This window comes from Colletotrichum costaricense (assembly GCF_030867565.1).
Source record: "Colletotrichum costaricense strain IMI 309622 chromosome Unknown Scaffold_26.1, whole genome shotgun sequence".
In the NCBI taxonomy this organism is placed as follows: domain Eukaryota; kingdom Fungi; phylum Ascomycota; class Sordariomycetes; order Glomerellales; family Glomerellaceae; genus Colletotrichum; species Colletotrichum costaricense.
This window is the reverse complement of record NW_026848255.1, coordinates 305,512-322,195: the sequence shown is the minus strand read 5'-3', so window position 1 is coordinate 322,195 and position 16,684 is coordinate 305,512. Positions and strand designations below refer to the sequence as shown.

Below are 16,684 nucleotides of genomic sequence, written 5' to 3'. Positions count from 1 at the left end.
CTTCTCATCTTCTCGCACAAAGACATGGCTTGACACTTCCGGAGAGGCGACACCCGTTTTAAGTCGACGAGATGAAAGGAGAAAGCTCAAGACTGGGTATGACCGGCTTCTGGGAGATCGATGGCCGACGGAGCAAGGGCGTCTTGTCTCCAGCTTTCCAGCTTGGCAGTATGGTATCGTCTAGGTAGCTCGGTAAAGATAAAGAAGATGAAGTCGAGAGAACAAGACGTGATTATGCTCTTTGTGCAGGCGAGACAAGGTGATTTGTGCAACCTCGGGCCAGCTTCGGGACTAATGCAAGGCGCACGGATGATTTAAGCTCACAGTACCCCATACCGCTGACGGGAAACTCCACCACAGGTACCCACCCGCAGTCCCGGCCAACCAGGTGGTCGCCAAACAAGCAACGGAAACAGCCCCTCTCTTTTTCAGGACTTATTCCCGCGCGAAAGAGCGGCAAGCGGCAAGGCGGGAAACGTCGTCAATGAGCGTCAGCGTCAGTCAGTCAATCCGGCCATTTCCACCTACCCAAAACATCTTACCATCTTATGACGCCTAACTGGTCAGGCCGGAAACCATCTGCCTATCCCCCAGAACCTAGGTCACATCAGGTTCCCAGTCACTCCAGTCCAACAAAGAGTAATACGCTATACCGCCCCTCCCCGCCCCGCCTTGCCGGTCAGCAGCAAGCAGCGACCCTACCGACTGATAGTTTGACGACACATCCCGTGCCTCACACCTTCACGAACTTCGACTTTACATCCTTTCCCGCCCATCGACCGCCAACCTCCAACGCCTCCTTTCCGAATCCTTCACGAATTCCGCACCAGCCACCATGGCTTCCAAAGGAGTCTCTCTCCTGAAGTTCGTGGGAACTGTTTCCCTCGGTCTTCTGACTGTACGTTTCACCGCCCTCCCACCGCAGCTCGGTTCACCGTCGGACCATCATCAGTGACGCCACTATCCCATCCCCATCCACCCCTCCCCCTCCAACTCCCCGCATTCAGGACGCTCCGGGATGCCGAGCCATCCTGTACCCCAATTATGAAATGCTTCACCCAAATCATACTAACACACGCGCGCGCAATAGGGCCTCTCCTACTCCCTCTCAGCCGTAACAGTCCCCTCGATCCTCTCCCTCCCCTCCGCCTCCGACGCCCTCCGCGCCTTCAAGAACCTCTACCCAACCGCGACCGCCCGACTCCGCCTCCTCACCGGCGTATCCGCAACCTCCTTCCTCCTCGCCTTCTTCCTCTCCCCGCGCGCCTTCCGCCACCCCTACCTCGTCTACGCCTCCGTCCTCACCCTCACCTCTGGTCTCGCCGAGCAAATCACCCCCTACGCCCTCAAAAGCAGCCCCGAGTCCTCCAAGGAATCCATCGCCGCCCGCCGCCAGGCCGCCCGCGACCGCGAGCAGAAGCGTAAAGCCGCGCGCATCGCTCGCCAGGAGGCGCGCATGGAGGCCAGCTACGAGGTCCTCGGCGACACCCACAGCGACGGCGCCGGCAGCGCGAGCGGCGACGAGTCTTCGGCTGCGGCTGCTGAGGCCGAGGAGGAGGCGCTCAACGGCGAGGAGGTCCGCGGCGAGGTGGACGGGTTCAGGAAGACGCAGCTCGTGCAGTCTGCCGTCGCCTCGGTCGGCTTCCTGCTGTCCGTCATCGGCATCTGGGGCGATGGTGCCATTCAGGTCTTCAAGACCGAGACTGTGATTGTTGGTGTATGAGAAAGAGACGCCCAGCGGGATGCTGAGTTGAGCAAGGGTTGTGTTGTACCCAAATCGCGAAATTGCTGCTGTTGCGTATAGGAAGCTTTTTGAGATTACGTGGACGGGAAACGATGCCCACACTATACTATACTATACTAGTACTGCTTGCCAGAGAGAAAGCCGTCATACTCGTTACATATTATCCTCTACTATACCGGCCTAACTGGACACCGGACAACATGACAAAATAGACCATTAAAAACCTAGTCTACTTGCTAAAGATTACACGGTCTTTTTGTAGCGTGATGCTCTGCCTCTGCGGCCTAGCCCCGTCATTTCATACCTCATTGAAGCTTCCTGGCTGGCACCCAGCCCTCGGCTCACCAGTCTTTCCACTTCCGTTCTTTTTCGTTCGCCCATATAGGCAGCATGCTTTGGAACGATCGTTCGAAAATCATATGACGGCTCAAGACTTTAACCTCTCACTGCCCGCCATATCGTCCTGCGCATCCTTGATCAGGAAGCTAGTCAAGTGTTAGCGGTCAACTCAGCAAGCTAATCTTGGTGTCACTGCCGACTCACTTGTACATGAGTACCGTTGGCGGGATCGTGCCAAGGTGCCATAAACTGTGCGCATCCAATGCACCCCACACGGGTGGGAAGTCAAACAGCTCCAGACTCATGACCATGACGACCACCGCGACAACGATACTCGGCCAGATGGCCCATGTCCTCCGTGACTGCCTATACTTGTTCAAACTGAACCACAACCACATGAGGTTCTGAATCACGCCGACAATAACGTTGGCCGTCATGTTGTACGTGTAATCCCACCGCACGCCCTTGAGGTAGGCAATGTGCCCGGCGTAAAGCAGCACGCACAGCAGCGTCCACGCGCGCAGGACCGACCTCCGGCGCGGCGTCGGCCGGTCGAGGCGCATGATGCGCACCACGGTGTAGTACAGCCCGTACAGCACGCTCGCGCCCGCAGCAAAGTAGTCGAGCTGCTCCGTGGCGACAAAGTCGCGCGTATGGAAGATTGCGCTGAACGTCCACGAGGCGATGCCCACACCCGCGAGCCACTCGTACCAGGGCCGCAGCGGGTACGACGCCGGGATGACGGCGCGGAGCTTGCGCCAGCCGTTCTGGTGGGCCCAGAGGTTGCCCAGACTGAAGAGGGTGCTGGCGGGTTCCTGGATGCCCAGCATGCGTGGGAAGGGCCATTTTCCGTGGAACTGGACCACGCGCTCGCCGGCGGCGAGGCGCTCTTTTGTGATTATGTGTTGGCAGGTGTAGTCGCATTCGGAGGCGCAGGTCCAGAGGAGGAGGCGGCGGTGGAAGGCTGTTGGTAGGGGTTCATGTGTTAGCTATTCAGTCACCTTGTGGTGTGCGGGCAGGAAGGGGGAGAAACGTACGGATTGGCGTAGCATCTTTGCCGGGAGCGCAGTTCTCATCGTGGCAGACCTGGATCGCGAGGGAAGCGCAGAGCAGTATGTCAGTCACAAGAGACACTAGAGAGAGTTTTCTCAAGCATTGCTAGTTGCGAGCGCGAGCACAAGATTGCGCGCGCGCCTATGTGTGTGTATGTGGTGGGCACCAACTTGGACGCATTCTCGGAACTCTGGTAACCGATCGCCGTACGAGGCCTCTACGGCTACTGCGAAGATGAGGATTGCGGCGATGACTAGGAACAGAGGAGACTTTGATGGTCTCCCCGCTCGTGAGCTGTTCATGGCGTCTGCATCTATTGTCTGGTGGTGTTCGTATGCGAGCGGTCTTGTCGGCTCTCGAATCGGAGGGTGTGTCGCGTGCTACGTGGTCGGAGTGAGGGTTGGTCAGGGCGGGAGGTGGAGGGAGGAAAGTCAACATGAAGGTACGGAGTAAGGTAAGCTATGGTAATGGAAGGTATCCGTACGGAAACATGGGACACAAGGGTTCGGAGGTCTCGGACGGCTAGAGCCCTGTCACCGCGGGTTACATTGGTCGAATAAAGGTCCCGGTCAAGGTACAAGTAAGCTCCAGCTGCGCTGGCGGGGAATTCGCGTGCTTAATTGGCCGCGCTTTCCGGGGGCCATGAATTTGGCGGGGTTCATTCAATATCCAATATTAATACACCAGGCAGAAGTGCCCATTCATCCAAGGCCGAATAATCCCCAATTCTCACAACTTCAATCGCAACTTCGGTCTGCATCGAAATGACAAGAGCCATCATTGCGGGATTCGCTTGTGTTCCTCAGCGCAGGTAACAACACCATACGAATTCAAGCGGCTCATCCATTAAGCAACAGGAAGGACTCTGCCAACTTCTATTCATCAACCCAGATTGTCAGGTACAGTAACGGTCAAGGGAATACCAGTCCCATGTCTCTCAAGGTTATGCACTTGCTACATGAAGAAGCACCTCTGCAACCGCCGGGCGATTGCATTCTCTCGCCCGATCAAGAGCTGTCTGACCTGACACCGTCCTCGCATTCACATCGATACCAGCGTCAAGGAGAACCCTAGCCTTGGCATCAGACTCATGTCCAAACCCCAGGAACAGGGCATCTGCGCTCCCCGCCGTCAAGTGCAGCGCCGTCTCGCCGTCGTTGGTCCTCGCACCCATGTCAGCCCCGGCCGCAAGCAGGATCCGGACATGTTCGGCGCCCCCCCACGCAGCTGCGGCGTGTAGGGGAGTCTTTCCTTCGTCATCCGTCGCCTCGAGGTCCGCGCCGGCCCCGAGCAAGAGTCCTATCAGCTCCGCCGAGAACGAGGCCGCTCGATGCAGCAGGGTGTCGCCGCCCTGGCCTCGGACGGAAACGTCGGCGCCCTTTTCTATCATGAGCTTGACCGAGGCCGGCGCGTCGGAGAGGGAGTGCAGGGCGGCCGTGTCTCCTTTGTTGTCGAGGGCGCTCATGTCGGCGCCGGCGTCGAGAAGCACCTGGACCACGCCGAGGTGGCCGCGACTAGCAGAATGATGCAGGGGCGACTGTCCGTAGCAGTCTCTGGCAGTGACGTCCGCGCCAGCAGCGATGAGCAGCTTGGCGATCTCCTCCTCTCCCGCCCTGGCCGCTTGGTGCAACGGGGTCTCGTCGTCCATGGTGCGGGCGTTGACGTTGGTTCCGGCCCCGATGAGCATTTGCACTTGCTCGATTCCGCCGTCGGCGGCCGCCATATGCAGAGGCGTTTGGCCGTCGTAGGAGGCTGCAGAAGCGTCGGCTCCGGCGTCGAGCAGGGCTTTCATGGCTTCTGCGCTTCCTGGCCGCCCGGTGAAGTGGATCAACTGGTGTCGGCCAGGCATCGATGTCTGCGAGACGTCGGCTCCGTTGAGGATGAGCTCCACTAGCCGTTGCGTGTTGCCGTTCAACGCTGCATTATAGAGACATTCGTGCTCGCAGAAGTGTTTCGGACAGTCGTTTGATTTTAAGCACATGTTGCGTGACGGGGCGAAATGTGAAGAAGCAAGTGACAAGACACTCAGTAATAGAATAACTAATCCGTGTCGAGGTATCATAGAGAGATCGCGTTTTTTGCTCTTTGAGCAGTGAGTCTTTGGCGATTCAACCACATTGCCTCAGGTGAAGAGTTGTCAATTCCTTTTGAACCTTTTCAGGAGCCATCTCTAGCCTGGGGCGTTGGTAGGCAGAAGCAGCGGATTAAACTCTATAAGTTGAATGCTAGGCCGAGAATGGCACGTATCCACAAGACACGAGATGGGTCTCCGACACATCACGACCAACAGACATTTTTGAGCGAGGAATTTCTCAGGCACGATACCCGAAGAGCACGGATCTTAGGCAGAAGTGGCAGGCATCATGGTTCACCAAGAGTCGTGAGTCGATCTAAGTGGGGAACGCGATTTCGTAGCTTGTGAATCTTCCACACGGCTCGTGAACCAAGACCGTACTCCTCGACACAACTTGCAACATCTTAGTCAGTAGGTACAATTACAACAGAAATAGAAGCCATTGTGATTCATTGACTCCTGCTACCTACTTGCAGTACCTTGGACCCATGGCTTCGTTGAAGTACCCTTTCGAGTTTCAGGCATCGATGACCTCCTCAATCGACTAGATCAACGTCGGGGTGGTCAAGAGGAGATTGGGAAGGCTATAAAGAGTCCGACTAGCACGCAGCCAAGCTTGAGACATACTGAAGTCAAGTGGCACCCATATGCAGCAAGGAATGAGTATATGAATTGATATGTAGAGGCCGGCATTGTCTGGGAAGGTATTTAACAAGAGATGATCAGAAGCTAAAGGCCTGAAGGGACGAAGAAGAGGTAAGGTACAGATTTGAAAGTCGGAAATTTGGCTTTATAACTGGGAAGTCGAGTGTTAATGGCATTGACTAGGCCTGTAACTACATCATCGCAGAGGAATATTGACGTTGCTGCCCAATATGTCTGTTATTGACGCCACGAGTATTACTGCTAGAATACTGCCGGAATGACAACTAGTAAAATGTTTATTTGTTGTTCTTATAGATAGAACCTAAACTTATTGGTCATGCTGTACCCTGATCTGATAGGATTAGTGACCTTCCCCAGTCAAGGATGAACGAAAAGATGGTAGTCCTATGCGTCCTTCCGTCGCTAAGAGAATCGCGGCCGCAGTGGCGTTGGTAGAAGAGTGCTTAGAGTAGGATATTGCAATATATATGTATATACTGACTTGGGGGGTAAGCAGGAGTTTCAGTACAACAGTTAGGCTTTCATTAAAGAAATGAAAACATACGGAGGTTGTGGCTGTTTGGAAGCGAGCTTACATCAGTAGTGGCTACTTGAATGCTTGTCTCCCTGCACTCAGGTTCAATCTGGATATGAGCACGACCCGAACGTCTCATGAGATCAACATCTCTTGTCGAGGTAAATACATTAAATGATTAAATGGCTTTATGACACAGCACTGCTATCCTGTTGTTGTGTCGTCTACATGGTATTCGGCAGTTGCTTTGGAAGCTCGAACTTTCCCAGGTTAGTCTTTCAAGTCAGTGAAGCCCGATGATCACTCTCATCGTAATTCTTCAGGTTGGTGTGAATTCCGGACTCTGTAATCATCTCTATACGAGTATTCTCGAAAATTGGGCAACTTGGCCTTCTTGGTCTTCGATAGAGAGGCGGCCTTTACACAACTTGCAGATGTCCTGCCCTCAATGACATACGTCGCCTGCCTCTATGATATAGTGACACAGAACGCCCGCTTTCCGCCAAATATGAATTAGTCGATCAAGAGGTAAGGGCACCTAGCTAGTGAAACTGTATGAATGCTAGTGTGGAATATAATCCTCGATATGAGGCCAACGTAGATGGCTCGGTACCTGCGGGGCCTGCCAGGCATGCCATCTTGGCCACTCCTTGTGACCGTGTGTAGTTTGATAGGCATTGAGGAGCCGCTATGGCCACCGTGAATCGTGGGAAGGCCATTCTGCATGGCAGGATCAAAATCTGCATAAAAATGTAGCAAACAGGGGAAGACCAGTGCAAGAACCACTGGCCTAGGCAGATCAAGTAGTGAGACTACTTGCTTCGCCATTTTACGCCCTGAGCTGATCCGATCCGAGAGAAAGGTTGATGTTCGAAGACAGACTTAGTGAACTATTCTTCTCGGGCATGGAGACCAGATCCAATGTCAGACAGTGTATATGCCGGATCAGAGAACCTCGGAAAGAATTCTGCAAGAGCTTGACGGCATCGGGAGCCTTGGATAAGACTCGGAGAGCGTTGATGATATAATTTTCATTCACAGAAGGTCGTTGACTACTCACTCACGCCCTTGTCTCCGTCAACGATCGTGCATCCCCTAGTTTATTATATCCAGCCACCTCTTTCTACTTCTGTATGGCGGCGCCCGAGTATATGAAGGTGGCGAAGATTACGATACCCGGAACCAAAGCCTCATCTTTGAGCAGCTTCTTTACGCGGAAGATGTAAGTGCGCTTAGCTACATTGATACTCCTTGATTATTGGAGGTTCAACGTGCACACTTGCCTTGATTTCAGCGTGGAACCAATCACTTTCAACCCAACTTTGGAAACATACTTATCGACTGTGAAATAGCTGGGTTCCACGGGAAGCCCAAGAAACATCGGTATAGAGGTTCCTGAAGCTGCCGAACCTCATCGGAACCAAGAGTAATGAGATGTCTTGCTTTTTCACACTTCATTCAAGAGCCTTGACGGCGAAAGAGGCCCAGCAGCCTCAGCTATCACCCCTCATTTTCTCAGTATGAGGTGGTCACAATTCAGCAGATGCTGATTACGGGTGGTGCCATTGCGTCTGGCTCTGGGACCCCGTTGATAACGATGTGTTTCGCCGGCTCCGATGTGACGAATACCTACGGGATCCACTTGACCCGGCCCAAGACTGCAGCCGGTCGGGCGGTGGGGTGGCTTTACTCGCCGGGCCCGGAGCGGTCTGACGCCTGCAAGCACCGGTGCTGGGCAGCCGCGAACAGAACATGAACAGCACAAAAGAGAAAAGAAATACCGGACCGCCAAGGAGTCAACCGGCAACGGCAATCCGTTTGTACGGGATGTGGCATAAGGCAAACAGCACGCCGAGTCCGCGGACCAAGACCGGGGGCCAAGAGCTGCAGCGGAGGACAGGGATATCAGGGACTAAGAAGTTAAGAAGCAAGGATGGGAGGGACGCGGAGTGGGTCATCTCAGCCTTGGCCCCTGTGGGGGCATTCCTGTTTCAATTTCCAAAGAACCACAAGTCCTGACGTAGGTGTCAATTTCAACCCGCCAGACCAGGCCACTTTGGGCGTATCAATCAACAAACCCGTGGCACTCAATCACAACACCATCAGACTCCCGTCGAGTCTCACTCCAATCCAGCTCCAGCCAGTCTCCATCAGCCTCTCTTTACCTTAACCTTGGTAGCAGCAGCTTGCCGCGGCACGTTGTTATTTACTGTTACGGTTTAACCCTTTATTGACCCGTTGACCCATCGACCAGTCCTTCTTCACAGGCCTCCCATACCGGCACACCTTCCTTGCATGCCGCTAAATTTTACCTCTCGAATCGGTTCACCCACTTAGCGCACATGTATTCCTGATCGATGCGCACTACGTACTTCTTTGGAGGAAGACAGAAACACAGAGAGCCATTGCCAGAGTCGGCGTTACATTGTGCGATGTGTGAGTGGTGCCTTTTGGCTTTTTTTGCCCGGGAGCTGCCCTGCAAGCATGGAACCGGCGTGTTTACCCAATGCGAGCTGGTCTGTTATGGCCCATGGGTTGGCCGTTTGTGGGAGCTCTGGCCACTTAACTCATCGTCATCCCAACCCCAGAGCCCCCCCCAAAGATGCACACGCGCCAGCAAACAGATCGCTGACGAGGACCTTGACCTTGGCAGCTGAGAGATTGGGGGAACGCCCGTCCGCACACTTCAACGCTCCAATGCTGTCCGGCTGTCACCGACCACTCACGGCCCTCGCCTCATCCCAAAAACCAAGGCTACGCAACGCGCATATTCAATCGACTTGAGGTGAGGGACGAGGGAGAAGAGGAGGGGGACATACAGATGATGGAACGCCAACACGTTGTCAACCGATAAGCCTCAAAACCAATGGCAGGAGACGGGTCGTTGCTTACTTTTTTTTTTTTTTTTTTTTTTTGAAGGCAGCAGGAAGCTACCTAACTTACGTAGTGTGGGTTGATGCAGAGCAAGGTGGTCTACGCGTAGTATTACGGATACTCACACACGAATAGGATCAGATGGAAAGACCTCGGACCTGGTTCTTACACAGGAATTAGCTTATTAGCATACTGCATGTCTCTCTGCATGGAGTCAGGTGGGTTGATTTGCTGCAGCAAGGATTGCGGACTTGGACTGAGGTGAAGGCCCGGTCCTCCTGGCGCTGGCCTCTTCAATTCGAGGGATACAAATCAAGGGGAATCTCGGAGGCCGCCTTCAAAGGTACCTACTTTACCATATCTATTACCTGGTAGACAGTTGTGAATACAAGTATGGCATTGTGCTTGGGGGCGAACACTTGTCGATGACGGCCAGAAAGTTGGCCATCGCCACAACAAAGAAGCCAGCACTCGTCCAACACCACTAACGGCACCACCAAGGCCACCATCACAAAGTGTCCTTCTCCATCGAGTCTGTCTTAGAGTGTCGCAAAACTCCATGACGGCCTCTCCTTGGACCCAGTCCGACTGTACATAGTACTGTCCGTCACAGGTTCACCCCTAGAAACCGCCCCCGGTCCACCTTCCACCCTGCTGCAGCTCACAGCACGAACGGACAGGGCAGCCTGGGCGGCTTCATACCGAACCTGGACCTCCCTAGCTCGAGTTTCCAGCTGTAGCGCAGCAGCTCACTTTAGACCAGGACGTTGCCCACAGCGGTTGCGTTGTGGACTCTCCCCACCACCGCCGATAATCCCTGCCACTTTAATTCCTAGCTCGCGTCACTCTGCGCTACCTTGGCCCAGCAGCGCATCCAATCCAACACAACACACTTTTCTCGTGCGATTTGTGGTGGGATTCCGACAACACCCTCTCTCCGTTTAATCTTCCTGCTTTTCCCCCTTCCCATCTTTCACCTTTCCCCCTTCTCTTCAAGGTTCCTTCCAGCTACCGTCTTTGTTTGGCGTCGCAACACCAGATACCCGGCCATTGATACCCTCCCTTCGAGCTCTCAGTTCGTAAAACAACAAATCTTGAGACCCTCTGGGCTTCTTGAGAGCTGGCCGGCGCGCGCAAACTGGACCCTGCCAGTCTCATTTGCGCTGAGACATTGTAAGGAGCCACCGTTGCCCAGGGATGTTTCTTGGTCATTCTGTTTCCATGATCTGACTGTTCTGTTCTGCTCACAGGTAAAGACGAAACCAAAATCACAAATTCATCACAGAATCGCAGACATGGCTTCACATCCCCACGGAGAAGCCCTCGATGACATCGAGCACAACCCCCATGCCTCGGCCAACAGATGGCGTCACCAGGAGAGCTCGGCTTTCCTCCGCCATGCCGCCGGTGCTCACAGCCACGCACAACCCCGCGACCCCCAAGAACGAGGAACCACCAACGACCTGGCCGACTTTCTGAACCGCGACCGCGTCGAGCCCGAGAACCCCAATGCTCCGCCCAACTTCAAGCCCATCATGGTCGCTGCTGGTGAGGCCGCTGGCCAGGAGGAGCCTCGCGCGGCGGCGACCCACGCCCACGAGCAAGACCCCCCCGATGGCCGGGAGATCATCTGCGGACCGCTGCTCAATTACCGCAGGATGGACGAGAACAAGTGGTACGGAAGTGTCTTGATTGTCACGAAGGGCGGTGGTAAGACTCAGAGCTTCGCACCGCACTTGGTTCTGCACCCTGCGAACGCAGTGAATGGCCAGTACGCCTCTACGGAGACGAACGGTGTCAACGGCTCCAACGGTGCTTTCAATGGCGAGGTTTCCGGCGCAGCCAATGGCGCGGGCACCAGTGGCTCAGAGACCCAAGGTCAATGTCTCTACTCTGACCCTCGCAACACTTTCTGGGCCTTTGACCTGTCACTGCCCCTCAGCCAAACGGAGGCCAAGTGGGAGTATTCGATCCCCGATATGCGATTCTCGGCTGGCAACATCCGGCCTGATCGCTACCACTTCTTCGTCCCGGCCATCACCGAGTCGATGCGCATCATGTTCCATTCTTGCAACGGATTCAGCGTGGGCACTGATGAAGACGCCTGGAGCGGCCCCGCCTTGTGGAACGACGTGAACCGACACCACAAAGAGCGACCATTCCACGTCATGTGAGTCCAATGTCTTGGCCTGCTTGGTACGAGGTCGCTTTTTCTGACTTGCGCATAGGCTCGGAGGAGGTGACCAGATCTACAACGATGGAATTCGAGTCGACGGACCTCTGCGCGAATGGACCGAGATCTCGAACCCCAAGAAGCGCAGACACTTCCCCTTTCCCGAGAAGCTTCGCCAGGCTTGTGACGATTACTACCTGAAGAACTACATCCGTTGGTATGTGCATGGCCAGGGGGGAACATGACGGTGTCGAGAGCTAACATTGTCAACAGGTACTCTACAGAGCCATTTGCGACTGCCAATGCCCAGATTGCGCAGCTCAACATCTGGGATGATCATGATGTACGTTGAAGCTCGAAGATCATGGCGAACGATGTTCTGACCGGACAACCTAGATTATTGACGGATTCGGTTCCTATGTTGACGATTTCATGCGATGCGATGTGTTCAGGGGTATTGGTGGAACTGCCCACAAGTACTACATGCTGTTCCAGCATCACCTCCCTCCGCCACCGTCCACTTACACCTCGGGTACGTTTCTAGTTGATGGCGAAGAAATTCGGGCTAATCCACGGATAGACCACACCACAACGGCCGAGAACCAAGGACTTGACCCCAACCAACTCATGGATACCTTTGTTGCGCCGGCTAAGTCGGATCCCAGCTACATTGTTGGCAAGCAACCTGGTGTAGGTCATCGGTACCGACTCTTCCTGAAAGCACGACTAACCAGACTCCCAGCCCTATGTCGCTGAACACTCACATAACATGTTCGCCCGGCTTGGCGCACGTATTGCCTTCCTGGGTATTGATGCTCGAACTGAGGTAAGAACATTGAGGAACATACACTGGAAGTCAACATACTAATAACGTTTCACAGCGCACACGCCATCAAATCAATTACCCAGAGACATATGACTTGATCTTCAGTCGCCTCAGACAAGAGCTCAAGGGCGCTCAGGAGTCTGGACGCCCATTCAAGCACTTGATCCTTCTGCTGGGAATCCCAATTGCGTATCCAGTAAGTAAAGATGGCCTGTGAGATGTTTGTGCAGAGACTGACTGCGTTCCAGCGCCTGACATGGCTTGAGAACGTCTTCCGCAGCCCCATCATGGGTCCTGTGAAGTTCCTCAACCGAAGATTCGGTCTCGGTAAGTGTACAATGAGGAGACAGAACGAGTCTTGGCTTACTGACAATATCAGCTGGTGGTGTTTTCAACCACTTTGACGGCAGCGTCGATTTGCTCGACGACCTTGACGACCATTACACGGCCAGAACTCACAAGAAGGAGCGCAACGCTCTCGTTGAGAGGCTTCAGGCCATCTCGTCAGAGTTCTCCGTCCGTATCACCATCTTGGGCGGCGATGTGCACTTGGCGGCTATGGGCCGATTCTACTCGCATCCTAAGCTGAACATTGCTTCGGAGAACGACCACCGCTACATGGCTAACGTGGTGTCTTCTGCCATTACCAACAAGCCACCGCCAGCAGCGATTGCCAACTTGCTGGCCAGGAGAAACAAGATCCATCACCTGAACCACGATACGGACGAGACGCTGCTCAAGTTCTTTGACAAGGACCCCGGCGATTCGAGCAAGACGTCTAACTCCAACCATGTGACTATGCCGAGCCGTAACTTTGCCATTCTCACCGAGAACTCGCCCAACAATGGACTGGCTGCGCCGACGAACGGTGATACGCGGTCAGTGATTTCCGGCAAGGGTGGACACGACTTTCTCCATGTCGGTGAGGTGGAGTCAGGATCCAAGCACAAGGCAGCCGGAAAGCAGCACGGCACCGGCAACGATGGTAGCTTGGACATTTGCATCCGTGTCGAGATCGACCAGCACAACCGTGAGGGTCTCACGGAGGGTTACGGTGTCACTGTTCCCCAGCTCAAGTACACCAGCCAGCCGGTGCCGGTTGAGCCCTTCCCTGCACAGGAGCGCGAGAATGGACAGGGCGAGTAAAGAGGCTCTGTTCAAACTTGACGGTGGTGAAGGGAAGAGATGGTTGATGATCGACGCTCGACGTTGGCTAGCATTGTTGCATCGGTTGTCGGAGACACCATCCGATACGTTGTTGGTTGCATTACGTTATGTTATACCCATGAAGCGAAGGAGCTAAAAGGAAAGGGAGAAGACGGATGTACAACTCTTGCGGGTGCATCTGGGGGAGCTCGACCTTTGCTGTGTTTTGATAATCTTGTTTATTGTCTCAAAGAACCAAGTAATAATGATGAGGGCTCGGCCGACTACGGAACCATTAGGTCGATACCTGGATTGCAAAGCTTTCTTTATTGCTGTAATTCGTTTCTGTAATCAACCCCTTTGGACTGTGATAGGGCATGTGTACACGAAAGATGTCCATGTCGGAACAGTCATCCGATCCCGACTTTGGGGGATCGGGATCGGGAGAGCTGATTGCCTCTATCTATTCGGGCCCACTGAGCCGATCAACTCCGCTGCGGCACTGCTATCTCGACCCCAAAAATTCAAGGTCAGGGCACAATTGGCACCTATGATTGGCTGTACGTCTTCCCCGCAAAGCTGTTCAAGGTTGCGATAGGCAGCTGGTGGTGCTGGTGACATGCTTATCGGGAGCAAAGCGACACCGGGACCCCCGATTTCACCACCCCCAAGGGCCCCCGCAGCCCCTCACAAGCTCTCCGCCCGCGCAGCTTCGTCGCATTCTTAACCCGCGCCCACCCGACGTTCGCAGGTGCCCGGTGGTTGCTGGGAAGGTACAATATTTGTAGGCAGAAAGTGGCAGGGAACAACATCCGTGTCTCACGACTCGTCCAAATTCTCATCCCATTACGTTTCCTGACGTTACAAAAAACTTAATAGCCAGTCGGTTCGCCGTTTGCTCTCTTCTCCCCCGAGTGTCACCTGCTCTCCCGTCTTCTGCGAACCAATTGCCCATCACCCATACAACACATCGCTCACAGCTCATCACTTTGTTCTGCGTGTGTGTGTGTGCCTCGCCATCCTGTCACGTCCAATCCGATAGAGAAGACTGTTCACACAGCACAGCACAAAGCTGTCATATCTGCCCATCATGGCGTCCACACGAGCATCTGGGCTTCTCAACTCCCAGCTTCGAAGCTCTTCCCGCATCACATCCCTTGGACGCAGCGTCTCTGCAGTTCCGACCACCAGACTCACAACACGCCTGTCCGCTCCTGCGACGAGGACATCCACCAGAATGGCGACGTTTGCTGCCTTTAAGATCCCAAAGATCTCCAACGAGCCCAACGTAGGTTACAACGCCGGATAAGCTTGGTGAGGAGGCACTTGACTGACAATTATCACAGCACCACTATGCCAAGGGCTCCGCCCAGCGTGAAGGCTTGGATGCCGCAGTAAAGACCCTTCAGAGCAAGCTGCCTTTGGAGGTGCCAATCGTTGTTGGCGGTAAAGAGGTAAGTCAAGCCTACACATCTCTACAGCTCTCAATCCGACCATGTAAAGCTAATAATGTCCCCTAGATCTTGACGGGCGACACCGGAAAGCAAGTCAACCCCGCCGACCACAACACCACCGTAGCAACATACCACCAGGCCTCGCCCTCCGACGTCACAAAGGCAATCGACTCGGCTCTCGCAGCCAAGCCCGCCTGGGAGTCCCTCCCCTTTGCCGACCGCGCCGCTATTTTCCTCAAGGCCGCCGACCTCATCGCGACCAAATACCGCTACGACATCATGGCCGCCACCATGATCGGCCAGGGCAAGAACGCGTGGCAAGCCGAGATCGACGCCGCGGCCGAGCTGGCCGACTTCCTGCGTTTCAACGTTCAGTACGCCGAGGAGCTCTACGCCCAGCAGCCGCAGCACAACAGCCCCGGCGTCTGGAACCGCGTAGAGTACAGGGCCCTCGAGGGCTTTGTCTACGCCGTCAGCCCCTTCAACTTCACCGCTATCGCTGGTAACCTCCCCGGTGCCCCCGCGCTGCTCGGCAACGTCGTCGTCTGGAAACCGAGTGACTTTGCCATTGCCTCCAACTGGCTCGTCTACAACATCCTCCTCGAGGCCGGCCTGCCCCGTGATGTCATTCAGTTCGTGCCCGGCAACCCTGAGGAGATTACGAACCAGGTGCTGTCGCACAAGAAATTCGCGTCCCTTCACTACACTGGAAGCACTGCTATCTTCCGCAAGCTGTACGGTGCCATCGGCCAGGGCGTTGCCGAGGGCCGGTACGCATCGTACCCGCGTATCGTCGGTGAAACGGGCGGCAAGAACTTCCACCTTGTCCACCCGAGCGCCGACGTCGACAACGCCGTGAAGCAGACCATCCGTGGCGCGTTCGAGTTCCAGGGCCAAAAGTGCAGCGCCACGTCGAGGGCGTACATTCCTCAGTCGCTGTGGCCGCAGTTCAAGGAGGGTCTCATTGCCGAGGTGAACAAGATCAAGATTGGTGACCCGACGGACCACGGCAACTTCATGGGTCCCGTCATTCACGACGCCTCGTTCAAGAAGCTGTCGGGTGTCATTGATGCTGCCAAGAGCGATTCGTCTCTCGAGCTCGTTGCGGGCGGCAAGTACGATTCATCAAAGGGCTACTTTGTCCACCCGACAATCTACCACACCACGGATGCGAACCACAAGCTCCTGAGCACTGAGCTCTTCGGTCCCGTGCTCGTCATCCACACCTACGACGACGCCTCGGCACCAGCGGACGCCTTTGCCAACGTGTGTGAGCTGATTGACGGCACGGGCGAGTACGGCCTCACGGGCGCCGTGTTCGCGCAGGACCGCGCCGCGGTGGTGGTGGCGGAGGAGAAGCTGCGCAATGCGGCGGGCAACTTTTACATCAACTGCAAGAGCACGGGCGCCGTGGTGGGCCAGCAGCCGTTTGGCGGCGGCCGGGCGAGCGGGACGAACGACAAGGCAGGCAGCCAGAACTTGCTGAGCCGGTTTGTGAGCTTGAGGAGTATCAAGGAGGAGTTTGCGGCCACGACCAAGGTTGCGTACCCGAGTAACGAGGTTTAAAATGGTGTCATTGTGGAGGGGAAGAGATGTACGTTGTGATGGAGTCTTTGCCTTTACGGTTCTGTCAATTTTGGGCGACGGTATGGGATATCTGGGTTCTTTTGACACTCGTCACGACATGAGTGAAGCATTTACGAGCATTTTCTACGGTCTAAAATGAAAATATCGAGTCTATTTAATTAGCACACCTCAATGAGATAAAACAACCGTAGGTCGCATCAAGTCCAACTTCCCGGACGTGTGGTGATGTGGCGG

General features: G+C 54.9%; 5 protein-coding genes across 5 annotated transcripts; 3 read left to right on the top strand and 2 right to left on the bottom strand.

The window, feature by feature from the left end:
- Nucleotides 1-835: 835 nt before the first annotated feature.
- CCOS01_15920 (uncharacterized protein) lies at nt 836-1,723 on the top strand (the record flags this gene model as incomplete). Its single annotated transcript, XM_060464058.1, has 2 exons — nt 836-898; nt 1,091-1,723. The coding sequence occupies 2 exons, from the start codon at nt 836-838 to the stop codon at nt 1,721-1,723; spliced, it is 696 nt and encodes a 231-aa protein (XP_060305439.1).
- Nucleotides 1,724-2,171: 448 nt separating this feature from the next.
- Nucleotides 2,172-3,438, bottom strand: CCOS01_15919 (uncharacterized protein; the record flags this gene model as incomplete). The annotated part of the gene is made up of 4 exons (XM_060464057.1): nt 2,172-2,229; nt 2,294-3,047; nt 3,121-3,169; nt 3,307-3,438. 4 exons carry the CDS (start codon nt 3,436-3,438, stop codon nt 2,172-2,174), a joined length of 993 nt encoding a protein of 330 aa, XP_060305438.1.
- A 641-nt stretch (nt 3,439-4,079) lies between these two features.
- CCOS01_15918 (uncharacterized protein) lies at nt 4,080-5,117 on the bottom strand (the record flags this gene model as incomplete). The annotated part of the gene is made up of 1 exon (XM_060464056.1): nt 4,080-5,117. One exon carries the CDS (start codon nt 5,115-5,117, stop codon nt 4,080-4,082), a length of 1,038 nt encoding a protein of 345 aa, XP_060305437.1.
- Nucleotides 5,118-10,559: 5,442 nt separating this feature from the next.
- CCOS01_15917 (uncharacterized protein) lies at nt 10,560-13,409 on the top strand (the record flags this gene model as incomplete). The annotated part of the gene is made up of 9 exons (XM_060464055.1): nt 10,560-11,434; nt 11,493-11,654; nt 11,711-11,780; nt 11,834-11,969; nt 12,018-12,127; nt 12,180-12,263; nt 12,319-12,459; nt 12,512-12,590; nt 12,643-13,409. The coding sequence occupies 9 exons, from the start codon at nt 10,560-10,562 to the stop codon at nt 13,407-13,409; spliced, it is 2,424 nt and encodes an 807-aa protein (XP_060305436.1).
- Nucleotides 13,410-14,499: 1,090 nt separating this feature from the next.
- Nucleotides 14,500-16,429, top strand: CCOS01_15916 (delta-1-pyrroline-5-carboxylate dehydrogenase; the record flags this gene model as incomplete). Its single annotated transcript, XM_060464054.1, has 3 exons — nt 14,500-14,697; nt 14,756-14,863; nt 14,930-16,429. The coding sequence occupies 3 exons, from the start codon at nt 14,500-14,502 to the stop codon at nt 16,427-16,429; spliced, it is 1,806 nt and encodes a 601-aa protein (XP_060305435.1).
- Nucleotides 16,430-16,684: the final 255 nt, after the last annotated feature.